The sequence below is a fragment of the Ambystoma mexicanum genome, chromosome 4q, assembly GCF_040938575.1.
Source record: "Ambystoma mexicanum isolate Mex_15411 chromosome 4q, UKY_AmexF1_1, whole genome shotgun sequence".
Lineage (NCBI taxonomy): Eukaryota > Metazoa > Chordata > Amphibia > Caudata > Ambystomatidae > Ambystoma > Ambystoma mexicanum.
Window position 1 is genome coordinate 665,161,719 of NC_090928.1, and position 15,472 is coordinate 665,177,190.

The window sequence follows — 15,472 nt, forward strand, 5'->3', positions numbered from 1 at the left end:
CACGCTAATCCGAAGGACATGCAACTCTTTATAAAAAGCATGCAGGATTATTAAATTCTTAAAAGTGAAGAGAGAAGGGCGTAGAAGCTAGCAGAAAGAACTTGCCTGCAGAGGCTTGCATCAGAGACGGGGATGCAGCAGGAAGAGCAAAAGGGGTCTCATCTGAAAAACAAATGGAAGAAGAGCTCAACAGAAAGCTTTAGAGAAGCGAAAGCAGGACAGGGCAAAAGCAAGCAAAAGTGGACATCAGTAAGACCGTAAAAGACCATACGAATATATAGCAAGGACAGTGACGAACCAATATTGAGTGGCTTTAGACTTCGACAATAAAAACAAGGAAAGTAAGCAAAAGTGTTTTTCGATAGCAGAGTCACAACCCACAAAGCTTGCTGAGCTGTTCCACTGGTTCTCTAATCTGTCCGATGCGCTTGCAAAACCATTTCAACACAAAAGGTAAACTAACAAAACAGTTAATGCACTGGTGTGTTGAAATTCTGCATAGAAAACACCTAGAGATATTGCATGACCGAAGAATTCAAAGAGGCAGCTACAAGCCCAACCTCAATTCCACGATCAACATTTACTCAAGGAAATCACAAGCTACTTACAGGTAATGGTGCATCCCAGGGTCTGTAGGCTGTGCTGGTTACCGCCATCTTGTATGTACTTCCAGCTTGGGGAGGGGATCGTAACAGTAATGTATTCCAAAATGCTGTGGAGCTTAATGCTTTTTTCATTCCAAGCATAACGCTTTTATGAGGCCCTCATTCAACCGTCACCAAATTTAGAGGAAATCGTTTCTTGAGTCAATAACTGCTAAACTCCAAAATCAAGACAAGTGGGGAGAGCCTTGAGCTATGTTACGCTTCATCCTCTTTGCTTAAGGTTATTCACTGGATCGTACAAGTGTCAACATTGAAACTAGCATAGTGAGCACAAGAAACCGAAAGGGCACAGGTGAAACGGATCAAGCCAACAAGAGGAATTCTTCAGTACTGCATTGCAGAGTCAAAGCATCCTAGTTTCCAGAAGTCGCAAGGGAACCATTTTGTGGAAGTTTAACTGAACTAGGAGCTTCATTGGGCAGAACATGTTTCAGCAATGGGCCTAGTAGAGACCCTGCATTACAATTAAAAATCAAGAAACACAAGCTTACAGAGATGCTTGAAAAGCTCTCTCCAGATCAAGGTGTGATACAGCTCTGCCATGAAGCCATGTAGACACCTCGTCTCTAAGCTAGGAGGGCAACGTACAGTGGAAGAAACAGACGGGCTTCTGTGAAAGTAAGCAAACTTGATGAAAAACCAGAGATTCTACTTGAATTATTTGAAATACAAAATACTTTTGATTATAAATTATACTAGAACATGAACTCAGATATTCTTTCCACCAAGTCAAGGACTTGGTTTTATCTACATGAAAGTATCTGAACGTACAGATCATTTATTTAGTTTATCAAAAACAAAATACAAATGTCCTTAAATCTTAAGCTTCAAAAAGATCAAACAAATGAAAATAGTGTCATACCTATAGGCTCAAAGACCAGAAAAACATGTATTTTTACATCAGGTACAGGAGGCATGTTCTCAACTGGTTTATATAGTTAGCAGCTATAGTTAGCAGCTGAGGTTTGGAATAATCAGTCGGGTCTCAAGATGATCTATGCTTTTTCACATTGTATGTGCGATAGGTTGAACAGGTAGGTTACAGTTAAATTCACACCCAAATTGACAGTGATTAAGGGAGAACACTTAGGCAAGTGTTAAGAGGCAAAAAGAGGGCGGGCAGAAGGGGCAATCCTTACTCTAGATTATTTTTGCCCGATGCTGACAAGCAACACACCTGGAAAGACATAAAGGAGAGGTTGAAAGGGGAAACATTGAGGGCCAGCATACAGATGCATGTGATTAGAGGAGGGTAATAAGTGGAGGCTAGCATGCAAACAGGAAGGATCCCACCAGTGAGTTTTAGGGTGCAGAGCAGACAGGCGCAATGGCTGTAAACGGAGACCAGAGGCACGAGCTACGTGGCAACCAATGGACCTTACAAGTATAGGGTAGGGTCTAGAGGGCAGGTGTGGACATACAATGGCAATGTTACATTAAGAAGGGTTGGATGAATTAATGGGGCATAGGGAGAAGGCGGGATCAGTGCAGAGGAAAAGGGCGGGAACAGACAGCAAACATTAGCACAACGCTGGGAATGGGATGATGCATGAGCTGCACATGAAGTGCAGGAAGAATAGGGCGAGGGACGTCAGAAGGAAAGCAATGTGAGTGGCTTACAGCAGAAGGGGTTGTGTGAATGTAGGCATAGCAGGGATGAAACAGAATGGCAGTGGGTAAAAGGAAGGTGGGATTTCTCTTGCAGAAAAAAGGGAATCGCCTCGATTTAAACCTACTGTGGATTCCAATGTGCCAATTACCAATGTAGTCTAGATCCACAGTCTATGCGTTCAGAAACCATTCCAACAGGGTCAGATGTTGAAGGTACATTACTAAACATTCTTGAGACAGAGCATTACAGCGCACAGAGCTCATCTGGGGAAGCACTAGAAATCCGCTCTGTCTGAAAACCTGCCCCAACTATAAAGACTGATTTAGAGAGCATCAAACGGGGCACTTCTTTCGAAAGCCCCCGCTATCCGATGCCATCCTGGAATAAAAAGAAGCCATTTGGGATGATGCGTGCAATAAACTTCTCTGGGTAAAATACATCTCCCATTCTGCAAAGACATTTTTCAGACCTCTGCCTCGGCCCTTTGATCCCGTTGGCTGTCAGGGCTGGCGCAAGGCATTGGCTGCATATGCAGGTTACCAGAGCCTCAGTTCCTGGGGACCTGCGTCCCCTCAAATCTCAAGAGCAGCACCAAAGCCAAATCCGCAGCTGCTGAAATGAGGGCCTGCAAATTCTTCAACATGTTGCTGCACATTTGAGAGGGTAGCTTGGTGCCAGTGTTGAACAGCCGCATATTTCCCTAACTGAACAGTAATGTTTTGGTTGATTTGAACTGGTGAAGGCTTTTGCATTTGAAAGCCCCAAAGACCTCCGATTGGTTACTGGAATTGGTCTCTTCTCTCAAGAATTAAATAGAGCATGGCCGGCCTTGGTGCTTGGTGTAGGAACAGAGCATGGAGTTCAAGGGAGCCACCAGAAGCAACTAATAACTCAGCAATTAATCTGTGGATTTCTTTTTTCCACACCCGAACACACTTTGGCTGAGCTATCCTTCCAAGCATTCACGCCTCCTGGTAATCAAACTGGTGGGGGCATAATTAAATACAACAAAGCTGCAAAGTCAACAGCTGTAGCCGTACAAGATGGGAGCAAGCTGTTGCATGTCTGGTATTTTCAAATGTGTCATCACCCCTATTGATATTAGGAAGCATGCATTGTTTCATTAGGTTTGTCAACTTCTCAAATCTTAATTCACATTGTGCATAGCTCTCGAGTTTGAATTTGCCATGGTGCGAGAAAACAAACCAATCTTGTTTTTCTTGCAATTCTGGGCAGCATTTTTGCTCTCTCATTTAGGAAAACAATCCCCAAAATTGAAAGGAAAAAAACTGAATTGGAAAGACTTCTCAGATGGCAAGGGAGAAACTCGAGAGAGCCGAGCAGGCTTCAGCAATTAATTGTTGCACATTAATGGTTTAATTTGATAGAATAAAACCAGATATTCCTACTTGGCTGCATTGCCTTTTGGAGACCCATTTCTTGGGCTCATTTCCCCTGTAAAGGCGAGCCATCCTTGTTTTGCTTCACAGGCTTATGTTAACGTCCTGAAAACATGCTCTTCTTAGTGAATGCGATGTATGAGGCCCCCATGTCACCAACTGAATCCAGCAGAAACCTACAAGACATCGATAGTTGCCCTGTTCGCTCCAACCCACAAAATAAGTTGATGCTATTTTTTTTTTTTTTTTAAAGAAGAGAAAATAAGCAGCTGAAGCCATAACTGTCCAGTAAAATTAGCGTTCATTTCTCAGTCTACACAAGGGTTACCGTTGTGGTGCATTTGGTTCTGAAAAAGAAGTTAACCTACTGCAGCACCAAAAACGTTTACATCTACCGGATTCATATCAGACTTATTCAATTTAACCAGTTTGATTGCTCGATAGATTGAGCTTTACCTTTTCTTGGACATGTGGTTAACATTTCACAATATAGGATTTCAGGAATATCATGCAAGTTGTACTTTTGAGAATTCTATGTGAATAGTGAGTTTTTCTTCAGTTATGATTTATTCTCAATTGTTTAGGCAAGGGTCTGATGCATACTGTTTACGTCGTGTTTATTGGCTGTTTCTTGCATGTTTATCACATTTTTGGAAATTCGGTTTGCATAAGGTATTTTCTTTTGAAATATAGATAGTTGAAGTGGAACTTCGTGAAATATAAAAGTATTGGATCTCACTATGTTAATGCTATTTACATTATTTTTACACCGGTTCAAAAAGTGTAAAACCCGAGATAATTATCAATAATAAAAATGGCCATTATGAGACAAGATCAACATTTGTCTAGGACTTTGCCTTTTTAGTGTCAGTAACATCCAAGTCAGATGAATCGCGCACCCCCGCCTCCCCACCGCTCCCAAAATAAGTACTGCATCGGCCCAACGAGGCCTCAAGTACCTAACAATTCCATTAATGTCCCAAAACACTCCACGGACCCTGGGCACAGCCCGAGCAAAATACCTGCCTCTGAATCAAAGAACGCCCCGTCTACTTTTTGCCTACAAAAGCTCTTGCGCCACCCAAACGCAAGCAGAAATGCACAGCATGAGCACCCCCCCCCCCCCCAATAGTGGTCATTATAGGACGCTGCCACGAAAGGTGGAGGACAAGTCATCTTCACAAAGTTCTTGACAAAGCCACCTTCTTTATAAGGATGCCTTGGTCCTCACAACCCCGCCCACCACCCCATTCTCCCCGCTGTCTCCTAAAAAGAGAGCCAGTGCAGACTGCATGCAGAGCTGCAAGGAGCCAACCTTTGTGCATATTAAAAAAAAAGGCTGCACAGAAACGACTGAGGCAGAGGCCTGAACCTGGTACAACACCTTTGAATACCCGGTCTCTCCCCCCCCCCCCGCCCCTATCGATGCAAAATGGATGGCAAAGGAATGGAGTAAATACAAAAAGGGATATCTTAACTTTCTTTGGAAGCGTCTTGGGGAAGCCATTTATCTAGCAGTCCTCTTGAACCAATGACGTTTTCAGCCAATGTTGATCAGTAAAACAGGGGGCTCCCTCAGGTAGGTATCAAGTATGGGACCAAATAAATAAATAAATATTTTTAAAAACACATGGTTCTATAAAATCAAGCTGCCTGTTCCTTGGAACCCGAGTTACCTTATGATAAACAGGATCTTTTGGCAGCGACCTTCCTGGAAATTGAAGCCTCAGACTACTGAACTTCCCTGGCATGTGAACCAAGATCAGGATGGGGGAATCTTCCTACTTGGAAAATAACAGAAAGGAGCCAGGAATCTTTGGCAATCAATGTCCATCAGTAAATGAAAACGCATGCTCTGCCATGGAAGTCCATTTCAAAAGAATAACGTAGTAGATGTTACAGGAGGGACTGTTGAGTTACTTACTAAGTGCATCATTTCTGTGGAAGCACGTGCACCTTCAATTGTATACATAAAACCCTTTTAACAGCTATAATATACATAATGTACTTGTGAAATCAAACATTTGGTGCTGAATTAAAATAGTAGCGATTAATAATTCAGACTCGAGGGGAGTCACATTTGCCTGCCTCAAAAACATTTCTTCAAAAATTCTTGGCCTGTCGAGGGGCGTGCCTGGAACTGAGCTGAGTGGCAGGGTGGTTTGCCTCTACACCACTAGTGTTCTTCTCTGTCCTATACCAAGGGCACTGTGGGCAGCAGGTCCTGGGAGTAAGGGCCGAGGGGGGGGGGGGGGGGGGACCTCGCAGAGCTGTATAGGGAGAGCATATTATGTCCCTTGGGATGGGGTGTGAGATGGTGTCTGCGGTTGGGAATTACGGATGCAGGGTAGGGCATTATTGTTTGTGTTTGAAATACATTGGGTTTTGTATTTTGACAAAGTTGCTCACCCTAGTGACTACCTTACTCCTAGTCCATATTCCCATTCCCTCCATACTTGTGGGACATTCAGTCCTGCAGGACGGGACCAGCGCACGTTTTAAAAAAAGCATCAAAAATGTCCTTTTTTGTCTTATTTTTACAAGGGGCCACCGCACGTGACCGTAACCCCGCCTTCTTGAGCTCTGCCCCGTGCATCACCCTTCAGTTCTTTTCTATCGCCAGGTCTGAGACCATTTAAGCAACAATAGAGGATACTTATTAGAGGGGACGTCAGGCGTATGGAGGAAAGGGGACTATGGACTAGGAGTAAGGTAGTCACTACGGTGAGTAACTGTCATACTCCTACGTCCCGCCCCCTTTCCTCCGTACTTGTGGGAGATTCCCAAGCACTGACCATAGGTATGACGGGTGGATGGAAATTTCCCTTATTGGAATACATTCTTGAGAACTGCCTGGGCAAATTGGGTATCAGCCCGGGTGCTCAGGTTCGAGAAAGCAATGTTTGCAAAAAGCGGATGGAGGCCCACATAGCCGCCTTGGCAATGGACTCCCAAGGGACGTACTTTTGGAAAGCAACAGCAGCCGATTTGCCCCGGACCAGATGTGCATGAATGCCTAGGTGGATGAAGAGCTTGAATCTTGTAGGCCTCGTAAACACATAAAACAACCCAGCAGGAGATGGATGCTTTTGAGGCTGGTTTCCCCTTTGGGATACTAAATGTAACAAATAGTTGGGAAGAGCTCCCAAGTTCACTGGTCCGGTCGAAGTAGAACTTCAGAGCCTGTCTGACGTCCAGGTTGTGCAGGACCCTTTCAGCATCAGAGACTGGGTTCGGGGCGAAGACCGGTAAAGATATAGACTGGTTCAAGTGAAATTCAGAAACCTCTTCACGAAGGAAAGAAGCGAAAAGTTAGGAAAAAGCCTGAAGCTCACCTATCCGTCTTGCAGATGTAACTGCAATTAAAACAAAAAATCTATCTTCCAAGCCAGGTACTTGAGTTCGGTAGTAGCCATGGGTTCAAAAGGCTTATGACATAACGCAGTGAGGATCACATTCTGATCCCATTTGGGATGAGGGGCCCGAACCGGTGGAAAAAGATGACCTGCAAAGTGTCTTTTGACGACTGGATTAGCCAGCGAAAAGGAGCAGCTGTCCGTAGACAGGTAAGCCACAATGGCAGAAAAATACGTCCTGCATGATAAAACATGCATTCATACCTAGGGTGGCGGGGAGGTGGACCGAGCTCTTTGGCCAGACACCAATGGCAAAAACTGAGCCATTTGCTCCTGAACTGAGCTCTCGTAGAGGGCTTCCTTGTCGCTTAAATTATACGCATCTTTTCCTCAGAAAGGTTGAACTGCGCTAGTGATTGGACCAGGCCACCAAGGAGCTATGAAGAGAAAGTGACTGATGAATCAGTGGCAAAGGAGGAAATGTGTAAGCTTTCATGTTGTCCCACAGGATCTCGAGGGTGTCCCCTAAGGAAGACACTCCAAGCCCGTCCCTGGAAGCATAAAGAGGGAAATTCCTGTTCAATGATGTCACAAAGAGGTACACCTCCAGGGGATCCCATTGCTGAAAAATCTTGGTTAGAACATCGGTTTTCATCTCCCATTCATAACTCACTGCAGATTGGCGGCTGAGGGAGTCTGCAGTCACATTGATGTGACCTAGGATGTGCACATCTTGGAGCCAAACGTGTTGGATAGCTCAATTCCAAATTTGGATGGCAAGGTCCACCAGGAAGGGAAGACTTGTTGCCCCCGTTTGTTGATGTAAAACATTGATACGGAATTGTCTGTGCAAATCCGAACCACACTGTTGGTAATAGAGGGCTGAAAAGCCTTAGTACCAGAAAAACTGCCAGGAGCTCCAGGTAATTGATATGGAAGTGCCGATGTAGAGGCGTCCACAAATCAAACACCTTGAGGTGGCGGAGTGCAGTTCCCCACCCCATAAGGGAGGAGTCTGTCTTGACTGTTACTTGTGGGCAGGACTCCTGGAAGGAGGTCCCCACAGAGATTGCAGGCGGACGACCACCATTGAAGATCCGCCGTCATGCAGGGAGGGACTGGAATCATCTTGGAATCCGGTTCCGTAGCCTGGGACCAGTTGCCCCGAAAAGCAAGCTGAGCGTCTCATTTTCAGGGGTGCAAAAAGTAGAGCTAACACGCAAGAGGCCATGAGGCCAAAGAGTCTCTGGATCCACCAAGCCGTAATGTGATGGAACTGGATGGTGAGGGGGGAGCTGGCACATGGTCGAAAGGTCTGCAATCCTGTTTGTTTATAGGGCGCCAGAAAACCCTTGGGTAGCTGGGCGCACAGTATAACAAGAATACTTAAAGCTTGGTTACAGGTTGCAGATTACAGGTTGTAGGTATCATATTATATACAGTAATTACATTTATCTTAGCACACCTACATGCACAAACTAAATGTGAAAGGACTGGACCGATATATATGGCTGCTCTGGACTTAACCTCTGCATTTGACTCGATTATTCGAGCCGTGCTTTGGGAAAAGAGGACTGCCTACGGTTTCCCCGTGCTATCTTGTCGCCATGATAGCGCTCTTACATCAAAATACCACATATCGGATTAGATTGACCAAGGAGGGTGCCATGACAGATAAAATACCCACGGAAATTGGCCTTAAACAAGGCTGCAACTTAGCAGCTGTAGTTTGGTCATCAACTGGCTTGCTTTCGCCGATGATCTTTTGTTTATGGATCGAACCCCATTTGGTCTTCAGGCGAAACTTTCTGCATTTCAATTTTATGCTTATAAAAACAATCTCCAAGTGAACCCTACGAAATCTTACATCATTGCAATAGCAGATGGTAAGAAAAGAACTGCCAAATTTACCTGGTGCCTTAATGAGATCATTATACCAAAAGCTAATGTAATACGTTATGTAGGTTATCAACTTTCAGCCGTATATTCTATAGGTATGTGGAAGGAGTTGATTAATATTAAATTCAAATCACTCACTTCACAAATGAAAATTGTATACCATAGGTACAGTAAATTTTCTCCATTGCCCACAATTCAGTTTTACTTATTAAAAGTTGAACCTATACTTCTGTATACATTGGATATCTGTACCTAGGAGATAGAAGATTTCATTGATTGTTTACAGGGGAAGATGTGGAAACAGGTTCTAGGGATGGCGTTATCCACACCGAACATGCTGATATGTCATGAAATAGGCATGCTACTCCTGTCGGTCAAATGGCATTGGCGACCAATAAACAACTATGTCAAAAAACTAGCACTTCCAAAAAAGACCCTATACGAAGATTTAGCAAAAGTATTGAAAGAAGGTCACCCCCCCGCCATGGTTAAATTTAAAGATAAAATGGATAAACTCTTGAGACACCGTGATTGACAAGGAGGAGTTAATACTGGGAGTCCCAGCATCCAAAAAGAAATTTCAATTATATTTTTGGTGTATGTTGGTTGATTGTATCAGCAAAAGTAAGATGCATTATGAATATGCGAAATGTACCAGGAAACCTGGTGACCAAGCACGTTATTTGGAAATATTTCCATGCAACATAGCAAGAAAGACCCATCTATGGTTTAAATGCAATCAATTAATTACTAATGAAAGGTTAAAATTCTGATCACACGATAGGTCCGACAGCTCGACTGGTAGTTGTCGATTTTGCACCCAAGGTAATGTATTGGAAATACTGAAACATCTTACTTTATTCTGTTCATTCTTTGATTCCCAACAAAAGTTGTCATTTGGGTCCTACTTGTATAACGATTCTGTTACTTGGAAAGAATCCTTGTGGGAAAGGTTGATGTGGGGTTCAAGCCAACGACTGATATTATGTTGGACTAATTTTCTGGTCCCCCTTGAGTCTGTTTTGTCTTTAAAATATAAGGTGCTTAAAGATGTGACAATAGCTGATGTCTGTTTGGTTGAATAACCAAGTTATTCTTTTAGGTTTGGGGAGCCTGTCCTCCCACTGAACGATATCCCTGGAAGCTTATATTGTATGTGGGGGTTGTGAGTTGTGTATTGAGCTTTAGTGATCAAGGATTTCATGTTCCTTACAATTATGGGTTTTGTTGTATCCGTCTAATTTTGTATGGCTAAGCCAACGCTTGAAACATTCTACCTGCGCTACCATATAGTTTGCCTACGAGGATAAGGAATTGATGTGTATGTTGTGATGTTGACAGAAATGAATTCTATATGTATTTGAAATTGTAATAATTGTCCTTCGAAATGTGAAAACTGTTTATTCTTTTGTATCTGGTTTTTGTAAAGGTTTTTCTTTTAAACCACAATTTAAAAAAATACAGTAATTACATTATGTACATTCTTTATATGTAAGGATAGAGGGTAACATTATAAACAGTAAATACATTATGTACATTTTACATGTGACAGTGGAGGGGTACATATGGCATCAGATCACAATGCACATGGTCGCAGGTTTCAAAGGTCATTGCGTCGAAGCCAGGTGCGGGTATTGTGCCTGGAGCTGTTTTAGGGCTGGTCTCTTCTTAGTTCAACTAGCTGCTTGCACAGGGAAGCTATTGCCTCCTGTTTCTTTTTTTAGTCGGAATCTAGGGGTTTGGAGGCAGAAAGAGTTGGCTGTTCGGGTTGGCCGTGCAGCGGTTTTTCTTTTCTTATTATTCTTTCCCTAAGGTATGGGGGGGCTGCATTGTTCGGACATTTGAATGTTAGTGTGACAATTTTGAAAGTGATCCTATCGCTAATTTTTAGCCAGTTGTAATTTCTACACACATTTGAAATGTGCTCTCTAGCTGGGAGTTTCAAGGCTGTTCTGAGCGCGTTGTTTTGCAGAGTTTGAAGTTTACTGATGATGTATTTATTTGTGCCTGCATAAAGTGCATTGCAGTAATCCAATTTTGGGAGGATTAGTGCATTGGCTAGGATAATGCAGCTAGCTGGTGAGAGGAAGGGTCTGCATGCTTTAATAAGTTTACCAGTATAGGCGGTGGATGATGTCAGGGAGTTCACTTGTTTCCTTAGGGACAAAAGTGGAATCCAAGTAGAACCCAAGGGTCTTCACCTCTTTGGCGACGGGGATTATATTGCCGTTGATATTGAAGGAGCTGTAGTTGGAATCAAGTTTAAGTTGTTGGGTGAACCTAGAATAAGGATCTCTGTTTTTTCGTCATTCAGGCAGAGGCCATGGGTTGCCATCCATGCCTGAATGAGGGTGTGAATTTTGTTTACTAAAGCTGTATCCGTAGTGAAATTGCCCGAAAGGGGGATGAGGATCTGGGTGTCGTCTGCATAATTTGTGTAGGTGACACCCAGTCTGTCCAATTTGTCAAATAGAGGTTTAGTAAAGATATTGTACATCGTTGGCGAGACACAGGAGCCCTGTCGGACCATCCCATCGAAAGAACGTTACCAGGTAAGAAAGTAACTTGTTCTTCAAGGTGATTGGGTCCTCCGACGTATTCCATATCTATGACAGACTCCCAAAGCAGTACCAAGCAAGGAGATGGGAAAGAATTTAGAATACCAATTTAGCATGCCCAATCAAATTGCGGAATAGAGAACTGCCTTGCCAAAGGCCAGATCTTGCCCTCTGATGGAATCGAGGCAGTAGTGACGTACAAAAGTATGTACTGAAGCCCAGGTGGCTGCATCACAGATGTGACGAATAGGAACTCCCCTCTGCAGAGCAGTAGACGCAGCCACCCCCCTGGTAGAATGGGCCCGCAAGCCAGCCGGAGGATTCTTACCCACCAAGCGGTAACACTCGGAGATAGCTAAAATAATCCAACGAGACAAAGTCTGTTTCGTCACAGCTTGTCCCAAACGCTTTCCAGCGTAACCAATGAAAAGTTGATCGTCCACTCTGACCCGGGACATGCGCGAAATATAAAAGCTCAACGCTCTCCTAGGATCAAGCCTATGGAGCCTCTCCTCTTCCTTACCAGGATGTGGAGGAGGATAGAACCCCCGGAAGAACAACCTTCTGGCTCAAATGAAAGTCCGAAACCACCTTCAGAAGAAAAGAAGGACGAACTCTAAGGACAACCCTGTCCTTATGAAACACAGTGAAGGGTTAACTGAAAGTGCCTGTAACTAACTCACTCTGCGAGCGGAAGTAACCGCAACCAAAAACACAGTTTTCAGAGTTAACAGCCTCAAAGGGCAAGAATGTAAAGGCTCAAACGGAGCACCCATAAGAAACTTAAGAACAAGGTTCAAATCCCAACCTGGCACCAGAAAAGGTGACGGAGGGAACACATTAGTGAGCCCTTTCAAAAACTAAGAAATTAAAGGAATTTTAAAATAGGAACACTCTTCAGACGAGCGCTTAAATATGGACCCCGCCGCCAGGTAACCTTTAACGGTCCCCACTTGCAAGCCCCTGTGGGCCAAAGAAAGCAAAAAAAGACAGAACCATGGGAATGTCACATTCAAAAGGATCCACATTCTGAACCCTGCACCAGTCGCAGAACTTTCTCCAACGGCAACGGTACAGAGACTTAGTTGCCGGCCGCCTGGCCGAGAGCAACACCTCCATTACGTCTTCAGGGAGGTCCCAATCCTTATACCTCAACCTTTCAGAAGCCAAGCGTGAAGATTGAGGGATCTGACCTCTGGATGGAGAACCTGACCCCCCCCCCCCCCTCGCGTGAGAGCAGATCGTCTCAGTAGGGAAGACGACGTGGAGGGCAGATGGACAAGTCTAGAAGGTCCGGGTACCACGTCCTCCGGGCCCATGCCGGAGCAATGAGGATCATCCGGGAACCGAACCTCCGTAACCTCCGCAGCACTTGCGTGATGACGGGGACTGGAGGAAACAAATACAGCAGTGGGAATGACCACTCCACCACAAACGCGTCTCCTGAGGCTCCTTTTGGAGGAAATTCCCGCGAGCAAAACCTTCGCACTTCCGGTTGACACTGGAGGCGAAGAGATCCACTTGAGGGGTCCCCCAAAGGGCGAAGATCTCCAGGAGAATCTCCTGAGCCAGCTCCCACTCGTGAGAGATCGAGCTCTGCCTGCTCAGAGCGTCCGCCGTCTCGTTGTCGTCTCCGGCCAGATGAACAGCCGAGATCGAAACTTCCTGCTGGATGGCCCAGAATTCGAGCTGCATCGCCTCCTTGCACAGCAGAAGTGACCCTGCCCCTCCCCCCCCTTTTTGTTGAGGTAGTGCATGGCCACCGTGTTGTCCGTTACAATCAGGACACTCTTTCCGCGCACAGTCGGCAGAAAAGCCTTCAGGGCTAGCCTGACAGCCCTCAGCTCCAACAGATTGATATGGCGTCTGGACTCCGACGGAGACCAACGACCGCTGTCAACTCGTTGGCATGAGCTCCCCATCCCATGAGGGATGCGTCCGTCACGATCGTCACCTCCGGCGAGGGCAGCCAAAATGGGGCCCCCCCTTCATTAGATTGCCCTCGACGGCCCACCACAGAAGGTCCCGGGCTACCGAGGGCGACACCTGAACAGGGTCTGACAGCCTGCCGGAGGACTGAGACCACTGGAGCTCGAGTGCCCACTGCAAAGATCTCATTCGCAGACGAGCCTCTGGCACCAGAAGAATGCAGGATGCCATGAGGCCGAGCAGTCTCAAGAACTCGGATGCTGGGAGATCCTGGGCAAAATGAAACTTGTGCACCACCTGCTGAATGTGAAGAGCCCTCACTTGAGGAGGAAAACACTGCCCCAGGGAAGTTTCGAGCACTGCTCAGATGTACTGGAGCCGCTGCGTTGGTGTCAAATGGGACTTCTTTAAATTGAGGGAGAAGCCCAGCTTGTGAAGGGAGTGGCAGGTGACGGACAGATGATCCAGGACTTGCTCGGGAGAGCTCCCCCTGATCAACCAATCGTCCAGGTAGGGGTAGACATGAATCCCCCCTTGCCCGAGATGCGCTGCCACCACCACCATGAACTTGGTGAAAACCTTTGGGGCGGAGGTCAATCCGAACGGCAGGACCCAAAACTGAAAGTGCAAGTCGCCAACCTCGAACCTCAGGTACTTCTTGTGCTTGGGATGGATCGGCACATGGAAGTAAGCATCCTTGAGGTCGAGAGACACCAACCAGTCCTGAAGTTGAAGGGCCTGGAGGACTTGAGACAGAGTCACCATCTTGAACTTGTCCTTCCTGAGGAGTTTGTTCAAACCGCGCAAGTCCAGATGGGTCTCAATCCCCCGTCTTTCTTTTGATATCAAAAAATAAGGGGAATACCATCCCTTGTTCCTCTCCGCTACAGGCACCAGTTCTATGGCGCCTTTCTCCAGCAGGGCTTGAATTTCCTGCGCAAGGAGCGGATCCGGACTCTTCAAAGAGAGGCTCCCAGGTGGATTGTCGTGAGGCCTCTGCCGAAAAGGAAGACAGTAGCCGTGGGTTATGATCTCCAGAACCCACACATCCGAAGTAATGGCTTGCCACTCTACAAGATGCTGCGCCAGCCTTCCCCCAACCGGCGAACCATGGGACCTGGCCTCATGACTGAGTGGTAGCGGCTGCGGCGTTGCCCAAGGGCAAAGAGGCAACTGCCCGAGCGGCCTTGGCACCTCGAGTACCTTTATTTCCACCTCTGGCACTCTTACGATGGCCTCTGACTGCTAGCTCTCCTCGCTTTACTGAAGGACGAGTAATAGCGAAAGGAACCTCCCCTCCATTGCTGTCCCCTAGGATGAAAAGGCGGAGGTTGGCGAACTACAGCGCCCAACGACTTTGCTGCAGCTTTGGAGGTCTGCAACCTCTCGAGGCTCTCGTCAGCCTTGCTGCCAAAAAGGTGTTCACCGTCAAAGGGCATGTTGAGGAGCCGGGAGTGAACCCAGACTTCCGCAACCACGCAAACCAGCGCATTACGGTGCTCGCCGCCATGGACCGGCTGACACAATCCGCCAAGTCCAAACCCGACTGAACGGCCTCACACATGGCATCCTTGCCATCTTGAACCATAGCAAGGAAACATCCCGTTCGTCCCCTTCGGGAATATGTTCAGCTAATGCAACACAGTTCCACAGAGTGTGTGTGAAACGAGACAAGGCACATATGGAGTTGGCCGCCTGAAGCGCAATACCCCCCCGAAGAAAACACTTTCTCCGCCCAGCCGTCAAAACGTTTGTCGTTCCTATCTGGAGGGATGGTAGGATACAACTCCTGCTTTGCCGGGGCCGTAGCCGCCTGCACCACCAAACTCTCCGGAGTGGGGTGCCTAGACAAGTAGCAGGGGTTGCTACTGGCTGGACGGTATTTTCGTGACAAAGAATTGCCCACTGCCAGGAGACTCTCCGAAGCAGTCCAAGACCGCTGCCACCGTTCTCTGCAGAGCCATATGAAAAGGCAAAACCGGGTCAGTGGGGGGACCGAGATTAAGGATGTCCGTGAGATCATCCTGAACGAACTACCCTGGGGGAGCTGACC

General features: G+C 46.2%; 1 protein-coding gene across 1 annotated transcript in view; it reads right to left on the bottom strand.

The window, feature by feature from the left end:
• RTN4 (reticulon 4) overlaps nucleotides 1-15,472 on the bottom strand; it is a 543,567-nt gene that overhangs the window by 404,764 nt on the left and 123,331 nt on the right. The window contains exon 2 of the mRNA XM_069608239.1: nucleotides 106-162. Coding sequence (XP_069464340.1) covers nucleotides 106-162 — 57 coding nt within the window. The remainder of the gene's footprint in view (nucleotides 1-105; nucleotides 163-15,472) is intronic.